Source organism: Coloeus monedula (genome assembly GCF_965178545.1).
Source record: "Coloeus monedula genome assembly, chromosome: 8".
Classification (NCBI taxonomy): domain Eukaryota; kingdom Metazoa; phylum Chordata; class Aves; order Passeriformes; family Corvidae; genus Coloeus; species Coloeus monedula.
Window position 1 is genome coordinate 36474831 of NC_138788.1, and position 26017 is coordinate 36500847.

At 44.5% G+C, this 26017-nt stretch overlaps 1 protein-coding gene across 4 annotated transcripts in view; it reads left to right on the top strand.

The window, feature by feature from the left end:
* Positions 1–25631, top strand: part of DOCK1 (dedicator of cytokinesis 1) — a 265665-nt gene extending 240034 nt beyond the window's left edge. For all 4 annotated transcript variants that reach the window (XM_082286424.1, XM_082286425.1, XM_082286426.1 and 1 more), the window contains 5 exons: positions 1547–1692; positions 5064–5262; positions 9524–9677; positions 13542–13687; positions 22782–25631. In XM_082286424.1, the coding sequence (XP_082142550.1) occupies positions 1547–1692; positions 5064–5262; positions 9524–9677; positions 13542–13687; positions 22782–22877 (741 nt within the window). In that variant the 3' untranslated portion in view covers positions 22878–25631. The remainder of the gene's footprint in view (positions 1–1546; positions 1693–5063; positions 5263–9523; positions 9678–13541; positions 13688–22781) is intronic.
* Positions 25632–26017: the final 386 nt, after the last annotated feature.

The following is a 26017-nucleotide window of genomic DNA, read 5'->3' on the forward strand; positions in this document are numbered from 1 at the left end:
TGCTGCTTCATCCTTAAGGGAAAGCCAAGAATTTCTGGTGTTCCAGTGGAGTTTTGTTCTGCTTTTGAGTGTTCAGTGTGAGGGAAACCAGAACAAAGCAAACAGCTTTGTAATTCAGGATAGAATTGATAATTCAGTCAAAAATTGGGTGGGATGCTATTATGTGATCACTTCTGCCTGGAGCAAAGGAGGCTCAGGGGGGACCTTGTGGCTCTGCACAAGTCCCTGACAGGAGGGGGCAGCCGGGGGGGTCGGGCTCTGCTGGCAGGGAACAGGGACAGGAGGAGAGGGAACGGCCTCAGGCTGGGCCAGGGCAGGCTCAGGGTGGGCAGCAGCAGGAATTTCCCCATGGAAAGGGAGCTCAGGCCTTGGCAGGGGCTGCCCAGGGAGGTTTGGAGTGCCCATCCCTGGAGGTGTCCAGGGAAGGCCTGGATGTGGCACTCAGAGCTCTGGGCTGGGGACAAGGTGGGCATTGGGTACAGCTTGGACTCAAATCTCAGAAGACTTTTCCACCCTAAATCGTTCTCAGATTCTGTCTATAGCAATGACTTTTTTTTTAATGAGGACACTGAGATCTTACAGGGAACATGCCAGCCTTTATGGTATGCTTTAACTGATGTTCTGTTTGTGGTCCTTCAAATCCCATCTTGCAAATTTATATATTCAGGAAAAAGTTCAAATAATAATTTATTCCCAGGGAGAACAGGAATAATTAACATTAATGATACCTGCGTGTCAGTCACTTCAGTAATATCCATTTACATCATCAAGGAGGTGACTGGAAAGTGGTGTTATCTCTCTAATTTCACTCTCCCCACCAGTAAAAATGTTCAGGATTGATGGAGTTTTATCGCTTCTGTCTTCCTTGTACAAGGCCAATTTACCAGTAGCTGACAGGGTGGAAAATATACCTGTAATTAAACAGCATGAGATTCTTATTTGTTGACTGCAAGAGTTCAATTATTTTCTGCATATATCAGTTATTAATGACTAACGAAGCTTGGAGAATTATTCAGAACTCTGAAATTGTCTGAAACAAAACCAAAACTTCCATATATTTTCTTCTTAACCTAGTGTCACTCTGTAAATTGGCTCTCCTGGTATTTTTGACATCAAGTTTCTCTTCGTGGGTTTTTACTTTGGGTCTTTTGGGTTTTTATTAAATCCATTTCATTGAAATACATTGACAGGGCAGTCACAACGATGGCAGAGATGGATTCAGAAATTAAATGTAAAAAGATTGCTTTTTAAAGGCAAGATGTACAAAAGCATGGAAATACCATTGGAACAAAGGAATTCTTGGAATGTGCTTAAGATTATACATGTGCCTGTGAGGACCTAAATATTTCTGTCTAATGCTTCAGATGGATTTCTTTTGGAACCTGGTTTTTTGTTGTTAAACACAATGTATTGGCTGCGATTAATTAAATAACACCAAACTGTACCTGGAAGAAAATCCATGGGCCCTTTCCACGTTGCCTTTGGCATGTGGATATGAGCTTTTTGGGGATTTAAGCAGTAAAGGTGTGGCATTTCTTGGCTGCAGCTCTCCAGCCTGGATGAGCGGCGGGGCAGCCGGCCCCGCTCCATGGTCCGCTCCTTCACGATGCCGTCGTCGTCCCGGCCGCTGTCCGTGGCCTCCGTGTCCTCGCTCTCCTCGGACAGCACTCCCTCCCGGCCCGGCTCCGACGGGTGAGTGAGGAATCTTCAGCCAGGGCTTGTCTCTAAAGCATCCACGAGGTCTCAGGGTGGTCAGCATTCCCAGATCTCAGAGCTGAAAACGGCTGGGAGAGCTGGGGGTGCTCACCTGGGGTGGAGAAGGCTCCAGGGAGAGCTCAGAGTCCCGTCCAGGGCCTAAAGGGGCTCCAGGAGAGCTGGAGAGGGACTGGGGACAAGGCATGGAGGGACAGGACACAGGGAATGGCTTTAGCTGAGAGTGGGGAGATTTAGATGGGAGATTGGGAAGGAATTGTTGCCTGGGAGGGTGGGCAGGCCCTGGCACAGGGTGCCCAGGAAGTGTCCAAAGCCAGGTTGGATGGGGCTGGGAGCAGCCTGGGATAGTGGAAGGTCTCCCTGCCTTTGGGACTGGGTGAGTTTTAAGGTCCTTTCCATCCCAAACCCTTCCATGATTTTTTTAAGTGACAGCCTAATATTGGCTAAGAAACCCCAACCTACAGAGACATTTCTCTCAAGGTCTCTCCTGTTTTCTAACCTAGATAAATATAAAGCTCTCTTTTGCACTCTTCAACAACGTTAAACAAAACCTTCTAAGCATTCAAACAACACCAAACAACCCCAAGGAGGAGTTAAATTCCCCCTTTTAGAGTCTCACAGGTGTGTCAGTGCAGGGGGATCCTCTGCAGGCCGTGTGTGCAGCCAGCTCTGTCCCAGGAGCCAGGTGGAGCTGGGCACAGGGCAGGATTAGCTGACTGCTCAATCACTGCTGCTCACTTGGGCTGCCAGAGGAAAAGCTGCTTATGGCAAGATTGTACTTCAAGACTTATCAAGATATTTCACATAAGAACTGGGAATTCTGTTGATAAGCCCTGTCTCACAGTCACATCCCTCAAAGAACAAAATAATCTGTTTGCTGTCTGGGCTTTCCATGCAGCCTCAGAAGTCCCTTCTCCCTCTTCCACCCCTCAGGCACCCCTGTAATCCAGAAATGCAATATTTGAGCAAGGCAGCTGTTTTTTAAAGCCTTCTGAAGGGCTGCTGACTTAACAGGGATGTGCTAGAAAGTCCTGTGCACCTTCAGAGGGGAGTTATTACCTGCCTAGAGACTAAAGGCATCAAGTGAAATCATATACAGCACCTGAGGACCAACAGGACGCTTCCTTGATTACAAAGAGTTAATGCAGTCATTGAGAGGAGCTGTGAACAGAGCACAGCTCAGCTCTCATTCCACTGCCCTCTGGAATGTTTTCCCACGTTGGTTCAATGTGGGACAGCAGAGATGATCCTGAGCTTTGACTAATTCATCACAAAGTTGTCTTGCTGGAACTTGGGCAGAACAACCATCCCAGGTTAGTGGGCAACTTCATTTTGTCTCAGAAGAAAAATATTGATTCTTTCCCTGCCTCTTTCTGGTTTTCCCTTAAAAATCTTTACATTTATTTTACTTTCTCATTGGGTATTATCTTCTTCAGTTTCACCTCTCAGCTTTGTTGTGGTAGGTGTCACCTAGCAGGTTTTGAGGATCTGAGTCTCGTCAGAGTGTGTTTTTACAAAGATCCCACAAAGATCATGGTGCACCTCAGCTCCTGCTCTGAGCCTGGGGCAATACAGGAAAACAGAATGAACAACTCTTGTCACTGAGAAGACCTGAAAAAGCCCCTCATTTGTTTGATCAATGGAGCAGGAGAAGAAAAATCATCAGATGTAAATAATATCATGAAAGGCCTCAAAAATTCAAGTGGCTGTAAAATCATGTGGGTGGTTTGGCACTGCTCACCTGGCAGAAGTTCCCTCCTGTTCCTACTGTAGTTGATGGGGTTCATGGTCAGTTCTCCTCTCTCTTTCCATGTCCTCCCTCTTCATATGTTAATTTTGAGAATATAAATGAAGCTAGGAAACAATTAAAAATGAAGCTAAAAGAGTGCCTTATCCATATCACCCAATTTCTATTTCTTGCCATTTCCAGCTCCTGCTCTGGAGCTTTCAGGCAGCGAAGACTCAAAGCAGACTTTGACACAGTACATGTTTTACAACTCCCAACTCTATGTATAAATAAAACTGACTTTAGAAAAGGGCCTTGGGTTTATTCCCTGCTTAAAATGGGACTTAGAAGTACAAATGTGAGCACTTGCACCGAGTGGTTGGAAGCAGCAGAATCCCAGGGTCTGGTGGGGTTTGTCAGCTGTTGGCAATCCTAAAGTGCTTCCAGCTGGAGCACAGTGTGCTGACCCATTTTAGCACAGATCCATTGCATCCAAATAATTAATAGTCCTAATAATACTAATGCCTGGAAGGGAGGCAATTAATCATTGTCTGAAGGATGGAAATTCCTCTTGTAAATTTGCAGTCGGCCTCGGAGGTGCTGGCACTGCCAGCCCAAAAATACCCAACTCAGGTGCCTAAAGAGTCCTGGTGTTGGGAGAGCTGTCCTGTGCTCTGGGCTCTGTCTCTGAAGTTCTTTGTGGCCCTGGGAAAATCATCACCCTCCCTTTTCTTTGTCTGTAAATAAATAATAATAAACCTTGGGGGTTTGCTCCCAACCTGTGGGATTTGGGCTTTGGGAAATGGCTCAGGGGCTGCTGTTGCAGGTGCATCTTCCCATCAAATGAGCTGATGTGGAGTGGAAACAACAACAAAAAGTAATAATGATTTGGGATATCACTGCTGGATATTGCTGCTAATGGAGGGAATTAGGATAATGTCACTGCAAGTTGTCTGAAATCTAAATACTCTGGTATTTCACAGCAAAGATTGTGGCCTGTACCTGCATGCAGCCCATGGCATGGTAAATGCTTTTCCAGGGTTAAAAAGTGTCCTTCTTTGGGAATTTTTGGTTTGGTCTTAAAATCTGCCCGTGTGGTTTTGTCTAGGTGTGATCTTAGTGTTTTTTTCATTTGTAATTTAAAATTATTCATTAAATACTTTTTCTGTCTAAGAATGCTCCACCCCTGGAAGTGATGCCCCATCCCTGGAAGTGTCCAGGGCCAGGTTGGACAGGGCTTGGAGCAAACTGGGATAGTGGAAGGTGTCCCTGCTCATGGCAAGGGGCGGAACTGAAGTTTCCAGGTGCCACAGCATGGAGAGCGGCAGTGCTGAATGAGAAACTCATTTTTTATGTGAAATTCAGGAGTTTGTGCAGCCATAAACCAATAAATTTACTGCAGAGCAGGGAGATCTGCAGCTCTGCTTCTCCAGCAGTTGTGCAGTAATTTTTATTATAAGACAATTATGATTGTTGTGACCTTCTGCCCCCTCCTTCTCCCTCTAATGAGTTCTCCTGGATTAGCAAAGCCTCATTAACTCAAGCGAGACTTTGGGAAATATGTAAATAAAAATTAGTTGTTTTGAAAATTTTTATTGATCTGAGCAACAACATTTTCCTTTAGGTTCGTGCTGGAGCCCCTCCTGCCAAAAAAGATGCATTCTAGGTCGCAAGATAAATTGGACAAGGATGACCTAGATAAAGATAAAAAGGAGAAGAAGAAGGAGAAGAGGAACAGCAAGCATCAAGAGATATTTGATAAAGAATTTAAATCTACTGATATTTCTCTGCAGCAGGCTGAAGCAGTGATCCTTTCAGAAACGGTAACTTTATTAGCAAGGAAAGCTTTATCTAATTCTGAGCCGTCTTCTCTCTCTTTTGAAATCAAAATGTTGATTTTTACCATTTAGTTGCTTTGTAGACCAAAAATAACTCAGAGGGGATACACCACAGCGTTAATATCCATGCTGATGACTGAAAACCACAGATTTGATTTACAGCGGGAAAAGATCATCTGAGAATCTTCACCCAAAGCTCTCTGTAACTATTGGATAAAGGAACAGATGGTGAAGCACAGCTGAAGTAAATGCTGCCATCCCAGCAGCCTTTGGAATAGCTGGTTCCCAGTAGATGGGGATGGCTTTGCTCCTGTTTCAGCTGGCAGTGTCTGGGGGGATGTTCCAAGGTCATTCTGCTGGCGGTTGCTGTCCTTGAAGGGCTGTTTGGAGCAGAAAATCCTGAGCGGTTCCTGTGTGTAAGGAAATTAAACCAGGGCATATCTCCCTTAAACCCTCTCTTCTCGGCTTAGATTTAATTCACTGGAACTCTCCTCGAGGCTTAAGGTAACCTGAGAAGTTGGAGCTGGGAAATTGAAAGCAGGGATGTCTAAAGCTGGAGCACAAGGGTGTGAACTGACTGTGACCTCCAAATCTCTGCCTGAACACCTGTTTGAAGGCCAGGAGTTTAAAACTTGCCTCCCAGAAGTCAGTGTAATGTTCTTTTGAAGATGTGCACAAGGACATGTAGAGCCAACTTTGCACTGATAACTGGATCCTTTAAGTCTTTCTGTTTGGTATTTCTAGGAAGATATTATTGAAATGGTCAGCCACGCTTCCTCTGTTTTCTGGATTTTCCCCTCCCTTTCCACCCAGAGATGAGTTAATCTCTCACACGTTTCTTGGGACATCCTGAAAAATCAGAGTTCTTGTGTTTGATATGCCCAGTCAAAAACTCCAATAAAATCCCATGTGGGGTCTCAGGCTTTTCACCTTTGAAACCAATGAGTTTTTCCGTTGACTTCAGTAAATTTTGGATGAGCCCTGGTTTGTTTAAATGGAGATTCCTCCTGCCAGAGCCAGCCAGGTGAGCATCATTTTGCACAGGTTTCCATGTCTCATGGTTTTCCTGCAATGCATTTGGCTTTGCACCTTGCAGCAGTTGTATTTTGACAGATGGAGGGCTGGAATCACCATGGCAGGACTTCACTGGCATCTCCCACGTCCCAAATGGACCAGCAGAGCTTTGTGGGATGTCAGAGAAGAGGCAAATTGTATTTCAGGGCAGCTGAGTCAGTTGGAGCAGTTGGGAGGCATCCAAGGATGCTGGAGACCCAGCTGATGTCACTGCGAGGTCACTGTCAGCTCCCAGAGGTCTTGGACATTGGAAAAGCTTGTTTATGACTGGAAAAATGCAAATTCTAGCTGGAAAGGAGGGCAAGATAAGCCGTCAGGGCATATTCCCATTTGTCATCTGAGGAGCAAAATTCAGCAAAGCCCAACATGGTTTGAGTCAAGTTTTTCCAATCTTCGCAGTCAGGAGCTTTCAGTGGCTGACTGGTGTGAATAATATTCCCCTGGTTATGGAGAGGGAGGGAAATTAAATGTCAGAACTGGTTACTTACAGTTACTTTGAGCTTCTTCAAGTCCACAGATCAATAATATGAAAAGGAGTTTGCTGTTGAGAGAAAAGCTCTCCCTTTTCAGCCTCTGCAAAAGCCTTGACGAGCTCCGGAACGACCGAGTCGATTTGGAACGTTTGGTGTGAGTGGGGTTCATTTTTAGGTGAAGCAGAAGAAACACTTCTGAGATCAGTTTACACGAGTGGTTGCCCAATTCCCACTGCTGTCACCTGGAATTTTGAACAGATAATATCAAGGATAAGTTTAAAGATAAAATTGGTCTTCTAATTTTTGCGTGCTGGAGGCATCCCCTGTTAATGATAGGAAGGGAAATTTGGTAGGAATTCAGCTTTTCGATTGTCCAGCGTTTGTGTGCAAGTCCCCTTTTGAAGCTGAAATTACTCCCAAAGCACTTTTACCACTTAGGTTGTATGAAGAAAAAGACATCTTGCTTTCTCCTGCATTAAGAACTTGGAAGAAGAAAGTTTGCTGGTTTAAAAATGGAGAAGGAAAATAATGATTGGTTTTTTTCTAAAAAAAAGAAGCTGGGAGTACAGGTTTGACTAGAAATGGAAATTAAACTTTACAAAGTTTCTAAAGTGACATTTTAGTAATTAATACTCTTAGTTACTAAATTTTTTATTATAGTTACTGGATTCGTTCTGCTGAGAATTTTACAGCTCATTGTGCTGTCACTCATTCAATTAAAACATTTCAGTTATTTGGTGAATTTTCTCAGTTCTGGCTTCTGAAATATTTGGGGATTTTACGGCAGAAGACAAATTTCCAGAGAACATGAAGTGGGAGAAATGTCTGTGGCCATCCCCATCTCTGCAGAGCTTCTGCTGCTCTTTCCAACCATGATGTTGTCCAAAGAAATGGGTGTTTCCAGTCTTCTTCTTTCCAATCCAATGAATCACCATGGAAGAACATGGGGAAGTTCTAAAACTGCGGAATTATTTCATGGATCTTTTAGATTTACTTTGAAAAGGAGCATTCAGAGGCTGTTTAAATATTCTTTCCCAAATTTCAGCGCTCGCCATGAATTTATTGACTGATCAAACTCGGAGCCTTAATTACATAAAACAACAAAGATAAATTCAGCACTTCACTATGTGAAGATGATCAGGAATATCTTCATCATTTTCTAGGGATTTATAATCTTCTTTTAAGTATCACATCAACTTCTTCAACGTAAATTGTCCTTGTTGGTGCTTTGATCCCGGGAGCTGAGAGCAAACCCCACTCTGAGGCCAGGTAGTTAACAGAGCACTCGAAGGCTCGTGTTGGAAATCAGAGGGACAGGCTGTGTTTTATTGATTTGGTGGTGTCTGACATCACTCACGATTGATCTGCCCTTCGTTAGACCAGGAGAAATTAGCAATGGCTTCATTATGGATTGGTGCCTCCCAAGAGCTCCTGTTCCTCAGCAGATCTGTGATTTATGTGGAGCTTTCAGAGGAGCCCGAGATTGTCAATCACAGGAGAAGTTCACATTTATTTAAGTAATTACAGAGTGGGTTAACTTGGGAACCTTCCTCCAGTTGGTTTTTCTCTTGATTCTGGCATGTTTCCCTCTCCAATTAACGTGTTTTCCTTAGTTGCTTTTTTATAATTATCTGCCCCTGAAAAAGTGATTGCTTTGCTTATCCATTCTACTAAAAATACACCTTAAAGGATCTGGAAAGCAGAAACCTTTGGAGTCTCTAGGATTTGAATTTTAGCATCAGACAAACTTCTGAGAGGTCACCCTGAGGCCTTGATGAACTTTCCGAAAAGAGGTCCATACTTTGTGGTCGTTTATTTGTTGTGGAAGGGTCTCACAGGTGCAGCCTTTGATGCAAAGCCTTTTAGGGTTTGTTTTCTGAAAACAACAGGAAGCACTTCTACATCATTTCAGATTTCTCATTCCCAATGTACTTCATAAAAAACCAAACATTGGGAAATGACAAAATCCTTTGAAAAAGCCTGGATTGCTGCTGGCTCTTTCTGTTTTGTCCCAGTGCAGCACCTTGGAGTAATTCCCCTCTTAAACTTCAGGCTGCTGCTCCATTTTCTTGGATCTGTTGGAAATGAAAATTCCTTTTTTTTTCACTGTGATTCCTGTTACCCTGTGGGTGGTGAGTGGGGAACATCAGTAGAGCTCAGAATTAAACTCAGTAAAAAGAATTACCTTAACTAAAGTATTGAATTGCCCGTCAGATTAAAAGTATCTTTTGAGGGTTCCTGATGGAAAATTTGAATGGATTATGAAGCAGCCAGAGCAGAGAAAAAGGGATATTTCAGTGAATTAAATACAAGCACAGCCAGGAACCACCAAGAAAGTGTTTCTGGACAGATGATGTCTTCATCAGAGGAGAGTTGCACCTGCAAATGGTTAAAGAGATCAATTCTAACAGGAAAGTAGAGCTGTGTGAGAAAAAAGAAAGATTTTGAGCACAGTATAATCTGGGGTAAGGCTCTAAATTTCTTCAGCTCTTATTAAACAAATGTTTGGGGAATTAGCTCCGAAAACCAGGCCAGGCTGTGAGGAGTTGTGGTTCCTTGGGAGAAGGGAAGAACGTGGAGCTGGGAATCAGCAATATTGGCTGTTAGCACTGCCCTCATCCTGCTCAGGAGCAAAACGTGGCAATTCCAGCTCTGACACTCATTTCTCTCACTCCTTCCCTGTCTCCCTGTCCCCCCAGATCAGCCCCCTGAGGCCCCAGAGACCCAAGAGCCAGGTGCTGAACGTGATGTCCAGCGAGAGGCGCTTCTCCGCGTCGCCGGCACCGCCCAGCTCCCAGCTGACCCCACCTCCCATCACCCCACGGACCAAACTCGCCTTCAGCATCCAGCCCAGTAAGTCTTTGCTGTGAAATAAATTCCCTTTTGGTGTGGGGTTGTGTTTCCTGAGCATTTCTTTACACCCTGGTTTGAGTTTTGCCATCACCAGGGTATTTCTTGCACCAGGTGCTGCTTAAACTCTTACCTGTGCCAACAGAAATTAATTCACGGTTTTACAAAAGCAAGCAAAGTTGTTGCACTGAAACAGTTTATTTTCATTATCGTCATTCTTTTCATAAGTAATCATTAACAATTAATTAGGTGAAGAGTAACAGTCAAAAATTCATGTTGTACTTGATCCTATATTGAGTGTTTCGGAGCATAAAGGCTCAAAAAGCAATATTTTTTTGTAACTGTACATTAAAAAAAGCTTGTCTTTGATATGTTGTGAGTATAAGCCAGAAGGGAAAATAAAGGTCAGGGTTTTTGGAGTAGTTTTTGTTTGACATTGACACCTGTCACTCAGTTTTCCTGTAAAATATCATCTGTTTGCTGCAGTCTGCAACAAACCCTATTGCAAAACTGGGTGTAATCCAACACCTATTTCTTTCCCAGTGCTCTTCTCCAAAACCTGTTATTCAGAGTTTGCAGCTGCCAGCGTGTGACAGAAAAGCAGAGAAAGGTCTTTTTGATCCATGTACCCAAATCCTGGTGCAGTGGTCAAGAGGTCAGTGTTAGTAGGGAGGAGAAGAGATGATCAGTCTTAAGAAAAACATCTTGTTCCATCAAGGTCGCTGCTTTATTTACTGGTTTTGGTACTTTAAAACTTTTTTCTCTTAAATAGTCAGACACCCAAAGCAAATATTTTGATTACAATGAACTCGTAAGTCTCACCTTTCTTTACAACTTCATAGCCAAAATCTACCAGTGTGCTAAAAACTGGGAACACAGAGAAGTAGAGGATATGTCCTCCTGCAAAAGATGTTATAAATTGGATTTTTTTGTTCATATGTACACTTAATTAACACTCCATTTGATTCCTCTTTTAAAAAAAAGTATCTGAAGTCACCAGGTATTTCTGAGAATTCATGTGCTGAAGACTGGTGGGTGTTATGTGAAATAGGATCAGCTTATTGCACTGGCCCAGAATCATTTGAGGAATTACAGTGCTGTAATTTTTTAGGAATTCCAAGGATAAAGAAGTTCCTTCAGAGCACAAGCTGGCTCCAAGCAGTTAATGGGTTGCTAAGCAATCCTGGCTGCTTGTTAGCTGGCACTTCAGGAGAAGGGAGTGTAAAATGTGATCATTAGGGTAAGATGAAAAAAGAGTCCCTTCACTGATCTCGTGCCAGCTCCGAGATCTCCCCAGTGGAACATGTCCAGCAAGGAGTAAATAATCTGAGCACACTCATGTGATGAACCACCTTGAATATGAATATCACTGAATGATGAGAGCACACCAGAAATTTGGGGAATTGTTTGTATAGGGACCATGTCAGGGGGGTGTAGCTCAGCTGTACGGGGCAGGAGGAAGTTAACAGATCTACAGCAAATGGATTTTCTTGGGACAGCACTGGAGCTTTTGTTCAATACCTGTTTCTGCTGCAGGGTGGGTGTTCCCTGGATTTCATTGAACTCTGGGAGAGATCAGAGACTTGGACAAATCATTGTTTCTCACGACAGAATCTTGTTGTTGCACTAAACAGTTGCCAGATCAATGCAAACACGTTGCCCATGTATTTGATGAGCTCTTCCTGTGGGTGGAAATGCTCGGCCCACATTTGTAGGGATTTATTGCTGCCTTCATCAGGACGAGGCTGGGAAGGTGCCACAACAGGGGCTGCAGGAAATTCCAGCTGGAACAGGAGCTGGGGAAGGTAGGGAAAGGGCGAGAAGCAGAGCAGGACACGGTTGCATGGACAGTTGGGTTCCATCCAGGTTCTTCAAGCAGAGTTGCCTCCACACCTTGTTTCCTTTCCAGCTCTGGGGAAAACATTCCTCAAATGTTTCCTGAAAACCTGCCTTTCCATGGATCTTCCAAAGACTTGTTAAAAGAAACAAAGGATCAGGGTTATTCCTTAAAAAACGGTCTCACCATCCTCTTGGGAGCACCTTGGCTTAGATGAAGTTAGAAGTTTTATCATGGAAGAAGTTATATCTTGTTCGTTGAAAAAGTGTCATATAGAATGCAAAGCTGAAGTGTTCAAGGTGGTTAAATTCACTTCATTTTTGGGAAATTGTGTGTTATTATACTCACTTACAGTTTCCCAAGGAATGTCAGAGGCCTAAAAACATGGCTTGTTTCTAGTAAATAGGGAGAGGTTTCTCTTTCCAAAGCAGGATTCGAGGTTTTGCTAAAGCTCTAACTAAACACACTGAAGAAGATGCCATTTCCCAGATATTTCCATGTGTTATCCTAAACTGCTTGGAAAAAACAACCAAACAAATCCAGATATAAATACATTTAGCTAAGATACAAATGTGTAGCTGTGTAGTTGTGGGTGAGATGTGCAGGACCTGTGCCAAGGAGTTGTTCTGTGACATTAAAGGTCTCAAATTGCTGAGCTCTTCAGGTGTGCAGAATGGATGGGGAATTCATCCAGAATGGATAGGGAGGCTCCTTCCCAGCATCAATATTCAGTTACAAATGCACAGCATGGTTTCCAGCTGCACTTTAATTCCCTGAGCTCAGCAGAAGGAGATTCTCATGGAGATCCATAAAGGAAACTCTCAGGAATCTCTGGGGAATGGAGAAATCCTCTCTGTAGAAAAGGAAGGCTCAAAAACAGGAGCAATGGAAAAAGCAATGAGAAATTCAGGTCCTGGTGGACAAACAACATTTTTCAGCCTAATGGAGAAGAAGCCGCTGAAAATGTGAAGTCCCAGGATGGAAAATAACCTTTTTTCAGTGTAGTCCAGAGTTCAGGTGGAAGGATGAGGAGTAAAATTACACTTTTCAGTGACAAATCAATGGAGCCACCTTAGAGTTAAATCGTGTTGTGAGAGGCCATTTTAGAGAACAAAAAAATCATACTTTTAATAAAATATTGATATGAACTTGCAATAAAAACATCTGCATAAACAAGTCCTCTGCTTGTTTCACAAATCACCCCAGTAAAATAAAATAGTAGTCACCTTTTTTTTTTTCTTTTCCTAAATAAAATTCCCTCATTTAAAAGAAAAAAAAAATTGGTTTCTTATCTCGTAGAGATCACAGTGGGTTTTATTAAAAAGGCTGAATTGAAATGAGTGCATTAAAATGACTGAATTACCCTGAAATACACTGTAGGGGGATTTCTCCCCAAAAGCTATGTATCACTCAGGCCTCAATAAACTTTACTGTCCCTCAGGCTATTTGCCTCTCCAGCACATACCTGGGAGGATTTATCTGCTAAGAAAAGGGAATTTTCTAGCCAGCAAACAGGAGTAATAAATGTTTGGTACTTTCTCGTGCATGATTTTATTTACCCAACAACTAATGGCTGCTCATTTGTTATAGTTACCTGGAGCCTGAAAGTTTTGGAGAGAGATGTACTCAGTTCCAGGCTTTCCTTTGTGCATTTTATTAACAGGGAGCTTTTCTTTTACTGGGTGAAAGTCAATAAAACTTAGCTAGATTATATTTTCTTCCTGCACTTAGCAAAACTTTTATTGTGTTTTAATGTACAAGGTGAGCTTAAAGCTGGGAAAAGAGTATTTTCTAAGCCATTAATATTTTGGTGGGAAATACGAAGCAAAAATTATTTTTTATTAAAAATGGGGGGTTGTTCAAGAGCATTTTAAAATGAGCCCAGTGTGAGTCCAAGGCCAGGTTGGAAGGATAGTGGAAGGTGTCCCTGCCTGTGGACTGCATGATCCATGAGGCCCCTTCCAACTCAAACCATTCTGGAATTGCAGGATTCAGCTGCTGACAGAGTTAACCCAGCGTTGTTTTTGCAGATCTGGAGCTGAATGGGATGTCTGGCTCCGACATCCCCGACGTCCCCCCTCCTCTGCCCCTCAAAGGAAGCACAGCTGATTACGGGAACCTCATGGAAAGCCAGGACTTGATCAGCCCCACCACGTCCCCCCCTGCCCACCAACGGGTGAGTCCCCAGAGAATGATCCTTGTGCTGTTTGCTTTGTACCCTCAGCCATCCCAGCTGAGGTGGAATCCTGCTCCTGCATCCATCAGCTCATCCAGAGGGCTCCGCAGCGTCAGGAGTGGGAGGGAACAGCAGCCTGAAGGAAAGCTGGATTCTTTCTGGTAAAGCCAAAGCCAAATGTTGTGAGGTTTGTTGGGCAGGGAGCTCTAACCAACAGGATGTTCTCTGAGCAGAAATTGGGTTTAAAGCCCTTCAGTCCTGTGTCAGGAAAGGAGATAAAACATGAACATGCCATCCTCCCTTCCCGGTGCTCCACTCTGCCTGCATTCAGTCACCACTCGTTTCCCTGAGGCAAACACACGTGTCCCCTTTGAGGCAAGGAGCTCAGAACCTCTTCATCACCAGCAGGCTTTGCAGCTTGCTGAGGAAAAGTCACTTTTTCAGCTTTGTTTCCTGTAGCTGGAAGCTTTTAAAAATAGCATGGGCCTTTTCTTTAAAGCAGCACTTCTGAGAAATGCCTTTTATTTTCTTTATGGGCAAAGCAAATACATTTAAAGGGGTGGGAGGGGTTCATCCTGGCTGGTGCCCACCAAAGATGCTCCATCACTCCCTTCCTCAGCTGGGCAGGGAGAGAGAATGTAATGAAAGTCTCATGGGTCGAGATAAGGACAGGGAGAGATCACTCCCCCCTTACCCTCAAAACAAGCTTGGCTTTGGGAAATTAATTGAATTTATTACCAACCAAATAAGAGCAGGGCAGTGATGCCCCACAAGGTCACGAGTTTTCTTTGGCTTTGAAATGTCGAACTTTGAGGTGTTTTGTGGAAAACTTCCAGTGGAACTGGTCCCTTTTTGTTTCCAGGATCCCTCTAAAATTCAGCATTCCAGTGAAATTCTGTTGAGTAATTTGCTTTCCAGCAAATTTCATGGCCACAGAAAGCATTTCTGATCTCAGCAGAGGAGGAGTCAGGCAGGAGTTTGGTTTGACTCTGGGAATAATTGTGTTTAACACAGACTGTCCCAGTGCACAAGTCCAGCTTTTTCCATGGTTGAAATTGTGCCTTTGTTGCAGGAATTGAGTTTTTAATTTTTTACCATTTCAGGCTGAATGGTAAAAAAGCCAGGTATGGAAGTAGCTTCAGGAGTTTGAATGGAGATCTTCAAATCATCATGTTTTACTCTTTATTTGCATATACTGAAAAATTCTCTATTCCCATGCTCTCTTCCATAGTTATTCCCCATGGCTGGCTCATTTTAGTCAATATTTTCACTTTTCTTCTCATTTCCATCAAACTCTGCTGCACTTCTAACCTTACAGCCCATTTCCTCAGCTTCTGTCTCAGGGGCCAGCTCTCATTTGTCCTGAATACAGACCTCTAAGTGGAAAATTACAGAATGTACAGCAGGGCTGCCAGGAGGTTTGTCTAAGGAATCCATCTTCAGGAAGAAAGCTGAGAAATTCACATTAAGATTCACGTTTCTTCAACTCCTTCCTGCATAAGCTCCAGCGAAGTTAATTCATTTTGTGTGATATACTGTAAGGTTTAGGCTGTGGTAGTAGCTCAGGATTGCTAAGGTGAGTTCAGTTTTTAGCTAAAAAGTATTAAACAGTGATCAGAAATAAAATCCTGGTAGCCAGGGTTTTTTTTTTCCTGCCTTGTGAGGCTTTTTGAAGGGGTTTCCACTGTGGGGATAGATGTTTTTAGTTACTGTATGACTGCCAGATGCCATGGGGGTGTGGTTTTTGGAGCCCAGACCTGGAGATAGCTCAGGTCCCAGCCTGATTTGCTCTGTGACCTTGTGCAGCTCCTGTCCTGCCATGAGCAGCATTTCCACATCATTAAATGGGAGTTCATAAAAATAGTACCAATATGCTCCTGTGGTTTTTTGCAGTTTTATTCAGCTCTTAATATTTTTGCTCTTTACAATCCTGATTGCGCAGGCTCCTGTCATTTTTTTTATTATATTTTGTCACTGTAGGAGCAGACCCCTTTTTTTAATATGCGCTGTAGAACGGCATCAGGATTGAATACCTAAGAAATGAAGTCAGATACAGGCTACATCTTCTTTTCTAACTGTCCAAAATTTTCTTCAGTGTCTGTATTTTTATAAGCTTTCCAAGATGATGGAGTGTAATTTCAAAGCCTGGCAGAAGGATCTAAAGCAGATCAGTCCCAGAGCCACATGTCCTGTGCAGGGCCAGGAGTGGGAGTCGCTGATCTTCGTGGGTCCCTTCCCCTTCAACAGATCCTGTGATTCTGTATTAGGCTTAGAATTGATTTTGGAGAAGGTTTCTAATCTTACAACAATCACTCTGTGCCTTTATTTCATCAGGCTGGTAGGAAGGAAGCTTTTAAAGAACATCAAGAAAATGAGTAGTGCTGGACATGAAAGATCAGATGGGTAAATTCTCATTGCTGCCGTGATTAAATCCCACTCCATAGTTTTAATGACTTATGTTTCATGGGTCAGATAGCTCCATAATTCATAACTGGATAATTCCCTGCCTGGTAAACTGATCATCTTTTAAATTACACTGCCTTTGTATCAGTGGAGAAAAATCAGTAAAACCTATTAGAGATAAGATTATCTGAGTGGCTTTTAAACTGGAAATATCTCCTCTTGTGAGGAATGATTGTGTTTTTCACTCTGGTTGTCTTGCAGTGGGTTATGAAAGCCAGGAAAAGTGCTGTAGTGAACTCAAAAGCAGGCAGCCAGAAAGGGATCTGATGCTCCAAGTCAAACTGCAGGCAATAATGTCATTTATGAGACAGCAATCTCAGGTATTTGGAGTCCATGTTACCTTGGTTTACCTGAAGTCTTTAATCCAGGTGATCACCTGGATCATTTCACGATTGTCCCTTACTCCTTGTTAACTCTGAGACCCCTGTAGATACTGTCTTGCTCCCTGTGATTTGTTCTGCTAAAAATGTCCTTAATAATATATGGGAACATAAAAAAAAAAAAAGAAATCTACGACTCCTGCAAGGATTATTATTACATCAAGGGATTCCTTTAGGCACTTATCATTCTTTATGGGTTCATCCTCACCCTTGCATACAAATCAACCTCCTGCTTAGTATGCAGAGCAGGGAGGGAGCTCAAAGAAAATAGACAAAGGAGCACTTGGGTTGATAATATTGGCTATAACACTTGCTAAGCATGGGATAATGGCTGGGATGGGAACATCTCCATCAATCCAGCACAGGTGGAACGGCGATGGCTGAAGCCTGCGAGGAGCAGAGCAGTCTTGGGTTGACTCTCTGTTGTATGGGGATTATTCTGGCTGCTTGTTGGGATATAATGGGAAGGCAGACCCCAGGGGGATTTTTCATGTGTTGCAATGCAAGTGCTGCAGTGCTGGAAATTCTCTCTTGTATCAGCTGCAGTGAGCAAAAAATGACCTGGAAGGCTTCAGCAAATGCATTGTTCTCACGTGGACAGGGACAGAGAGGCTGGAAATGCAGCTGGAACTATGGAGGAGCAGGGAATTAGGGAGCACAACTTCAGGGGTTGCAATAGCAGCCTACAGCTCCTCTCTGATCTCTGCTGCCTGTGAGAGGAACAGGACACAGGGAACAGCTGGAGCTGTGCCTGGGAGGTTTAGGTTGGATATCAGGGAAAGGCTCTTCCCCCAGAGGCTGCTGGGCACTGCCCAGGCTCCCCAGGGAATGGGCATGGCCCCGAGGCTGCCAGAGCTCACGGAGAAAAAAAAAAAAAATTAAAATATGGGGCTTATTTGCCATGTGATCATTATTTTAGCCTGCTGGAGATGGGAATCACTGCAAGCCCTTCTTCCAGTGCCAGTCCCTCGCTCTTTGGTGGGTGAAGCTGTTGCTGAGCAAAGAGTTTCTGAAAAATTCACATTTACTTTTTAGTAAGTCTCCAAATCATTGGACTGCCACTGCTTTTTACAGGATTTCGAGTGAAATCTGTGTTCTCCTGCTGTCTGCCCAGACAGTGATGTGTCCCTTGATTTAGTTTAGGGAGTGGCCGTGTCCCGCTCTCCACATGAGATCAGGCCGTCGTTTGGGCCATGCTGTGTTGGTTTATCTCTCTTGCAGGACCTGGGCCTTCAGTGAGAAATACAGGGTCAGTCTGGAGTCTAAAGCTAATTCTGAATGTTTTGCTCATGACTCCTGAGCTCTGTTTGTGCCTGGACTGGAGTGGGGAAGCGGCGCTGGGGAAATCGAGTTACCCAGTGTGGGCAGAAATACTGACAATGTCCACGTGGAGAAATGGGTTTCACAGAGGGAAAGTGGCCTTAGCTGTGCTCCAGCACAGCTGTCACACTCCAGGAGCCAGGTCCTCCCTACATGAGGGGTGCAGGCCCCTGTCAGGTCCAGCTCTGCCCTCACCCACTGCCATTATCCCCCACAGGAGCATCCCCCCAGCCAGGGGCCTGCCAGAAGTCATGGGGAAAGTCAGAGAATCATGGAGTGGTTTGGGTTGGAAAGCATCTTAAAGCCCATCCAGTGCCACCCCTGCCATGGCAGGGACACCTCCCACTGTCCCAGGCTGCTCCCAGCCCCAATGTCCAACCTGGCCTTGGGCACTGCCAGGGATCCAGGGGCAGCCCCAGCTGCTCTGGGCACCCTGTGCCAGGGCCTGCCCACCCTCCCAGGGAACAATTCCTTTCCAATATCCCATCTAAATCGCCCCTTCTTCAGTTTAAAGCCATTCCCTGTGTCCTGTCCCTCCATGCCTTGTCCCCAGTCCCTCTCCAGCTCTCCTGGAGCCCCTTTAGGCCCTGGAACGGGCTCTGAGCTCTCCCTGGAGCCTTCTCTTCTCCAGGCTGAACAATCCCAGCTCTCCCAGCTTGTCCCAGAGCAGAGGTGCTCCTTTGATCTGATCTGGGATACTGACCTGGAGCAATTCCATGTTGCCCATTTTGAGGCATTTCTCCCATTGCCCCAGGAGGGGCTGAGGGCTGGGAATACACCGAGTGCACCTCTGCAGAAGAACCCTTCAAATTCCTCTCCCTGATCCCAGTGCACTCCAGCAAGGGCAGGTAACAGCTGTGCCACAGAGTCCAATGAGACTCTAATGGATGATGTATGAACCAGGGGCTGAACAGTCATTTTACATCAGGTACCTGCTGGATTTTCCACAGAACTTTGCTCCCTGGGTCAAACAGCCAATTAGCTTAAACTGTCTCTAATTTAGCTCACATTAGTGGAGTCGGGCTGTTCTCCCTGCAGTGTTATTCTGCCAGAGCCTCACACTCGAATGCTACATTTCATTGCAGATATTAAATAAGCAAGTTGTTGTCAGGCATCTCAGCTCTATGCTGAAGGAACAACTCAGTGTCTGAAAGCATTTTCACAGTCCTGGGTAGCTGATGGTTTATTTACATCCCATTTCTCCTGCTCCTGGCCTAATTAGATCCCTTAATCCTCCCAACCAAAGTGCTTCTCACTGGATCTCCAGAGCTCGTGGTATCGATGACCACTGAATTTCAAAGACAGAGAGTTCCTTGCACAGGAAGAAACCTCGTGCAGTGTCACAAGGACCGTTTTGATGAATCAAATTCTGTTTGATTTTGTGGTAGTTGTTTCTTTTAACAGTATTCTCTGAATGGAAAACAACTCATCTCTCATTTTGCTGCTTCGGAGTAGCAAAAAAAGAAAAAGCATTTTCTCATCTTCTGTAATTGATTTTTACTCCATCCTGAACACGCCTGGTGTAGTGCAGCTGATATCTCTCTGTAAAAAGGACGCAGACAAATGTTTTTAAACTTGATTCTTTTCTGTATCAGGGAAAGAGAAAAAAAACAACCAGCAAACAAATGGGAGCAATTTCATGTCTGAAGCAGAAGGAACAGATTGTTTCTGTGTTGCAGATGTGCCTTTTACATAAGGTTTCTGCTTCCCCTGAGGTACCCGTGAGTCAAGGATTCTGCCCAAAATAGGTTGGGATGTGAAGCAGCAGCCTCTGTCAGTTTGTCAGGAAGGAAAGGGAAGAGTCAGGTTCACAATTAACCACTGAGATACAAACATGAACTTGGCAAAGAGAGTCTTAATTAAATACAAAATCAAGGCAAACTCTATTTTTATTGCAAAGTTTCTAAGGGGAAGTGCTGCAAAAATGAACTTTATAAGCCTGATAGTGATTTTTGCGAGTGTGGTGTTAAAGAGAGGGAGGAAGTGTGCTGGAATTTCTTCTGTCCTGGGATAAAAGGAAGGACGGATCAGCCCTGGGAGCGATGCTTTGGAGTTGCAGCAGCTCCATAATGGAATGTTTTGTCTTGCTAAATTCCCAACAATGTCGCCCCAACCAGCATTACACATCCTACTTAATATATTCATTGGGAGCTTATTATATAAATGAACATGTGCTAAATTTATCCGACTTTCTAATGGAAATTGTAAATTCAATTATAATAATTATCTACCTATCTCTGCTATTTCTTTCTGCCTAATTTGCTTGCAGAATCTGAGCTCGGGTAGGTTTTGAGCTTGTTATTTATAGCATATATATTTAGCTTCTTCTCATTGTATTTGCATTGTCTCTGCTCTTCAGAACCAGGTTTTCAGGGCTGATTTGATTGTTCTCTGATCAATATGAAGGGGCTCATTTGGTTGAGAAATGCCTTTGATCTAATTGAATTGAGAATTATTGCCAATAGAGTGTTATTTAAATTCAAAATGGATTTGCACAAATGATGCTATCAGCAGAGTTGGCGGGTTTTTTTTCCTGGTGATGAATATGAAGTTAAAGAGGGCAAAGCAGAGAGGAAAGTTTTGTATTTTGTGGTGTGTTTTTGAGGGGCACGTGGTTTACGGAGTTGGGAAGGGAATGTCAGCTCCATGAGATGTTGGATGTTCTTCAGACCACCAGCATTTCCCAAAGTTTTCCCAGAGCCCCTGCCTGGATACAGGACTGGAATTAAACAGGTTCCACAAGATTTTGAAATCTTGACACTTACTCAGGTGCCCCAGCAGGGATTCAGGAGTTAACATGCCAAGTTAAGAAGGGGATTTGCTCAGGTAGAGGAAATGGTTCTGGCTGTAACACTTCAGAGGCAGATCAGCAGTGGCATTTTAATTAAAAACCAAACAAAATTTTCAGTTTTGCATGTAGTAAAAAATTAAATTCTTATTTTATTTGCTTTCGTAATAACCTGTTGACTTTCCTGACCCAGAGATCATCATGTCCCACTGGAAGCTGAGAATAAGTAGTGCCCGTTTGGAGCCTGCTGTGGGAAATCATGGAATCATTTAGGTTGGGAAAGGCCACTAAAGTCATCGAGTCCAATGTTCCCCCAGCACTGCCAAGGCCACCCCTGCCCCCTGTCCCCAGTGCCAGGTGTGGAAGCCTCTTTTCCAGGCAGGCAGGGAAATGCAGCCTCCCAGACCTGGCACCCTGGCTCCGGTGCCTGGCTTTTGGTTCAGAGCTTCTCCTTCAGCAGCAGATTAAACCCAATGGATTTCCATAGTGCCAGAGAACATTTAGCAGCCAAGGAGGAAGGTGGAAGTAGGCAGAAAGAGCAGTGGTGCTGCTGGAGAGGCTGGGAAACAGAGTTGGATGGAGCAGAATGCAGAAACAAGCTCAGGGCATGGCTCACCTGGTGGTAGTTTGGGATCCCTCTTCCTCTGCCACAGGAGAGAGTCAGGAGGAATGAGGAAAGATGAAAAGAAATTCCAGCAAAAATCCAGCCCCCCTGGCTCAGACAGTTTGCATTCTTACCTTTCTCCTTAGTCTGTGATCAGTAAAAGTGTCTGGTGAAAGCTTTGGGTTTGTAAATCCATGCTGGCTTCAAACCTGCTTGGGAGAGGGTGTTTAGTTACCTTAAAGGTTGTTTTTCTTCTACTCCTACTCATCTCCAAAAACTCCCAGTCATGAGATTGCAGGAGCATCAGCAATTATGCTCTGAGCAGAGGAGAGACTGAGATGTCCTGGCATCACCCTGAACCACTCTTCCTTTGGGACAGAGTCCTTGGATAGCTTTTCAAAGGACCAGTTCTGTTTCTGTGCACTTCCATGGGGTTTCTCAGTTGTTTCGATACCTGGGTCTTCCTGATCCTGACAAACCATCAGTAATTTTGTCCAGCACTGAGGCACTGCAGGTGCTTGGGCTGTTCTTGCAGAGGTGCCCAAGGAATTTGGTGCTTGTCAGGCTGTGACTGTGTGGAGCCAGGAGCTGGTGCTGGGCTGGGTGAGGCAGGACGGGAACAAACAAATGGCTCTGGAAAAGCATCATCAGGCTTGGAGGAAAACAAAAGGCCCTGAGTGGGGAATGGGGGAGAAACTTAGGGAAAAACAAAGCCAAAGCAGCGCTGATGAGCTGTGACCCCGGAGCACAGCCAGGGAAACCTGTGCTGCCTGCACAGCCGGAGTGCTGGGAAACCTGCCTGCAAACTGCGGTGCTCTCCAGCTCTTCCTGCAACAGATTTTATCATCTTCTCTTTGAATATTATGGAAAAAAGGTCTTAATTTCCATAATGGCTTTGTTAATTTGTCCAATTAGCTGGTGATTCTAACTGGGGATGCTCTTCTGTTGAGACATACGTAAAGTGATTTAAAATATGAATATTTGAACATTCTGCATTTCTGTTTGGAATATTTTAATTATAACTTGTGTGTAATAGTAAATTGCAAGTTACTTATCTCCCTAACTAGTTTTGAATTGTTTCTTTTTTGGTTTGGTTTTTTTTTTATGTTTCTGTTCTAACTGTGCAAGATCCAAAACATAATGGAAAAGCAATGAAGCCATTGCCTCAGCTTGGTTTTTAAGCTCTGAGTGCCTAGAGGCTGAGAGCAATCGATACAGACCAAGAAATCAATATCCTATCATGATATAAAGTGGGGAATTATAAACTTCTCCAGTTCTTTCAAAAGATTTTTCCTGAAATATTGAGCTAATTAATCCTGAACCTTTGAGAGATTTTTTTTTCATGATCAAAAGTAAAAGTTATATTTAAAAGTAATGGCTGAGAGCCTGTGGTGTTCACAGCAAATTCTGCAGGGAGAGGTTTTTGTGAGCCAGAGGGCTCCAGACTTGCCTGCTGCCTCTTGCACTTATAGATGACCAGAAAATGTTCCAGAATTCCATTCATTCCTAACATGATCAATCCAAATTGGTTTCTTCCAGCACCTGCCTCCTCCACTCCCCAGCAAGACTCCGCCGCCGCCGCCTCCCAAGACGACGCGGAAGCAAACGTCTGTTGACTCTGGGATTGTCCAGTGAAGAAGGGGTTTTGTTCCAAAGATAAAGCTGTAACAATTCATTTCCCTAAGTATTTTATGGTCTATAATGTTTACCTCATTCAGGCGTGCAGTATCTAACATTTAGTGCAATGACTCTAACTCGTAAGAAATCCATCTCTAGCCACGTGTCGGACCCAACACTACATCCCCCTCGTTTTGGGGTTATTCCCTCCCATAACTTGAATCTGGATTTCTACTTGAGACTGGGAACTCCATCAACTGACAGAACCCTCTTCCTAAACCTTCTCCCTGCTTCAGGAGAACGCCAGGCACAGAGCTAAACGTGGAGATTAAAATGAGAGCTGGAAATTTTGTACCTAAAGATTTTGGGTACCTCTGGAGTTTCAAATGAGCAGAGTTTTTGTATCTAATCTCAGTGTATATAGGAATCAATGACAATATTCACATGGAATTCAGGACCGGAGGAGGTTTCCCAGTGAGGTGAAGCTGCTGTAGGATTTCCCTGAATAACAGGGATTTTATAGCCCAGGGTTAAAAATCAGACACCACTGATTTGTGAAATTGGTCAGTGTTACAAATAACCTGATTGCAATGAGCAAAGTGGGGATTTGGGGCTGTCTTGGCCACAGTGACCACAGAGCCATCGAGTTTAAAATCTCTGGTGAGAGGAGGGAAAATGCCAGCAAAACCTCCGCTCTGACCATGAGGCTGCTCAGGGAATTTGTAAGGTCCCCTGGGAAAATGTTTTTGCAGGTGCTGGGGTCCATCAGTGCTGGTCCCTTTTTAAACATCACCTCCTAAGGCCACTGGAGCAGCAATTCCCAAATGGTGGCAGTCAAGCAGGTGAGGCAGAGCTGGCTTGGCTGGACAAGGATCTCCTCTTGGATATCCAGTGGAAAAGGAAGGTGTGTGCCAGTGGAAGCAAGGTCAGGGGACATGGGAACAACACAGAGATGCTGCTCCCCACTGTAGGGAGAAAATTCATGTGGTCAGGGCTCAGCTGGGGTTGGAGATGCCAGAACTGTGGGGGAGGGACAAAAAAAGAGAGTTTTTTCAAATATATAAATGGCAAAAGGCAGGGTAAAAATAACATCAGCCCATTCCAGGGTGGGATGGGCACCTCACAAACAGGGACAGGGACAAGGCAGAGGGGTTTGACACATCCTTTGGCTCTGTCTTCAACATGGGTCACAGACCAAGAGGGTCCCAGTGCCCTGAGCTGCAGGACCATGACTGTGACAGTGGTCAACTCCCAGTCAGCCTGAAACTGCAGGATCTGCAGCCCCAGCTGAATCCCTGCAAGTCTGTGGGCCCTGGTGGGATTTATCCAAGAATCCTTAAAGAGCTGCTGATGTCATCACAAAACCCCTCTTGATGATTTTCGAGCAGTCTTGGGAATCCAGAGAGGTCCCAGCTGACTGGAGGTGGAGAACGTCATCCTGGTTTTCAAAGAGGGCAAGAAGGAGGGCCCTGGAAACTACAGGCCCAGTAAAATCACGGAAAAGATTATTCTGGGAGGTGCTGGAAAACACCTGGAGGACAACGCAGTCATTGGTCAGAGCCAGCACAGCTCCATGAGGGGAAGGTCCTGCTTGTGGAACCTGATCTCCTTCTACAGCAGGGTGACCCAGCTGGCTGATCCAGGAAAGCCAGGAGATGGAATCTTCTTGGACTTCAGCAAAGCTTTTGATACTGCCTCCCACAGGATCCTTCTGGACAAAATGTCCATCCTGCAGCAGGAGAAACACATCATGGGGCAGGGGAGCAACTGGCCCAGGGGTCAGGCACAAAGGGTGGTAGTGACTGGGGTGACATCAGGCTGGCACTGGCCACAATATAAGTAAGACATTAAACTATTAGAGGGTATCCCAAGGAGGCCATGAGAATGGGGAAGGGCCTTGAGGGGAAGCCGTGTGAGGAGCAGCTGAGGGCACTTGGAATGTTCAGCTGGAGAAGAGAGACTGAGGGGAGACCTCATTGGGTCATCAGCATCCTCCTGAGAGGAGAGCAGGGGCAGGAACCGAACTCTGCGTTGTCATAATCAGGGACAGGAGCCAGGGAATGGCTGGAGCTGGGCCAGGGAGGTTTAGGTTGGATATCAGGGAAAGGTTCTTCCCCCAGAGGGTGCTGGGCACTGCCCAGGCTCCCCAGGGAATGGGCACGGCCCCGAGGCTGCCAGAGCTCCAGGAGCGTTGGGACAGCGCTGCCAGGGATGCCCAGGGTGGGGTTGTTGGGGGGGTCTGGGCAGGGCCAGGGGATGGAATGGATGATCCTGGTGGGTTGCTCCCAACTCAGGATAATCTGTGATTAGTGGGCTTTGTAAAATCAGTCATTGGTGATCAGCCATCACCATTTCCATTCAGTTGGATCTCCTGGGTCTCCACGAGGGGGAAAACAAGGAAGCCTTGGAGCTGCCAACGGCACAAGGGTATGGGAGAGGGAAGAGCAGGCAGGGAGGAGACTCGCGGTCACTCTGAACCTAAATGTTGAGTACAGAAATGGGAAGAGCTTTTTCCTTTCTTTGTTGTGTAATATTTCATGTTGGATTAGGATGAACTGAACGGAATCACTTTGTCCTTGTGCCATCATTCTGTACAGTGTTTGTATATATGATGGTTTTTAGAATGTTTTAATTTTTATGGTGCCTGCTTTTCATGTAATAATGAATTAATGTGCCTGCAAAGAATGCTTTACGTATTCTTAATTTCCTAATTGCTGAAAGTGTAAAGAAAAAAACAAAAAGCATTTTTTTTCCAGATATTAAGCTCTGAGAAATATGAGACTGATGGGATGGGGTTTTGGGAGGGAGGAAGGAAACTAACTTTATACTCTTGTGGTTTTTTATTGTCATCACACTTTTGGGTTTTTTTTATTATCTACAATCTTTTTACTCTTACAGTAGATTGTTTTTAAATATACCACTGACTCAAAAAAAATAAACTGTTATTTTAAAACGTTGTCTAAGAAAATGGAATACATTCCCTGGGTATTTTTGAGCCTTACTGCAGAATTTTGGGAACTACTGCATTCTGCAGAGGGCTGCATATACACTTCCTTTTTTTCAGGACAGTTTGGTGGAGAACTCATGGAAAAACTGAAATCTTTCACTGTGCTGTTGTGGTTGTCCCTGCAGGTGGGAGCTAAAACACTCATCAGCAC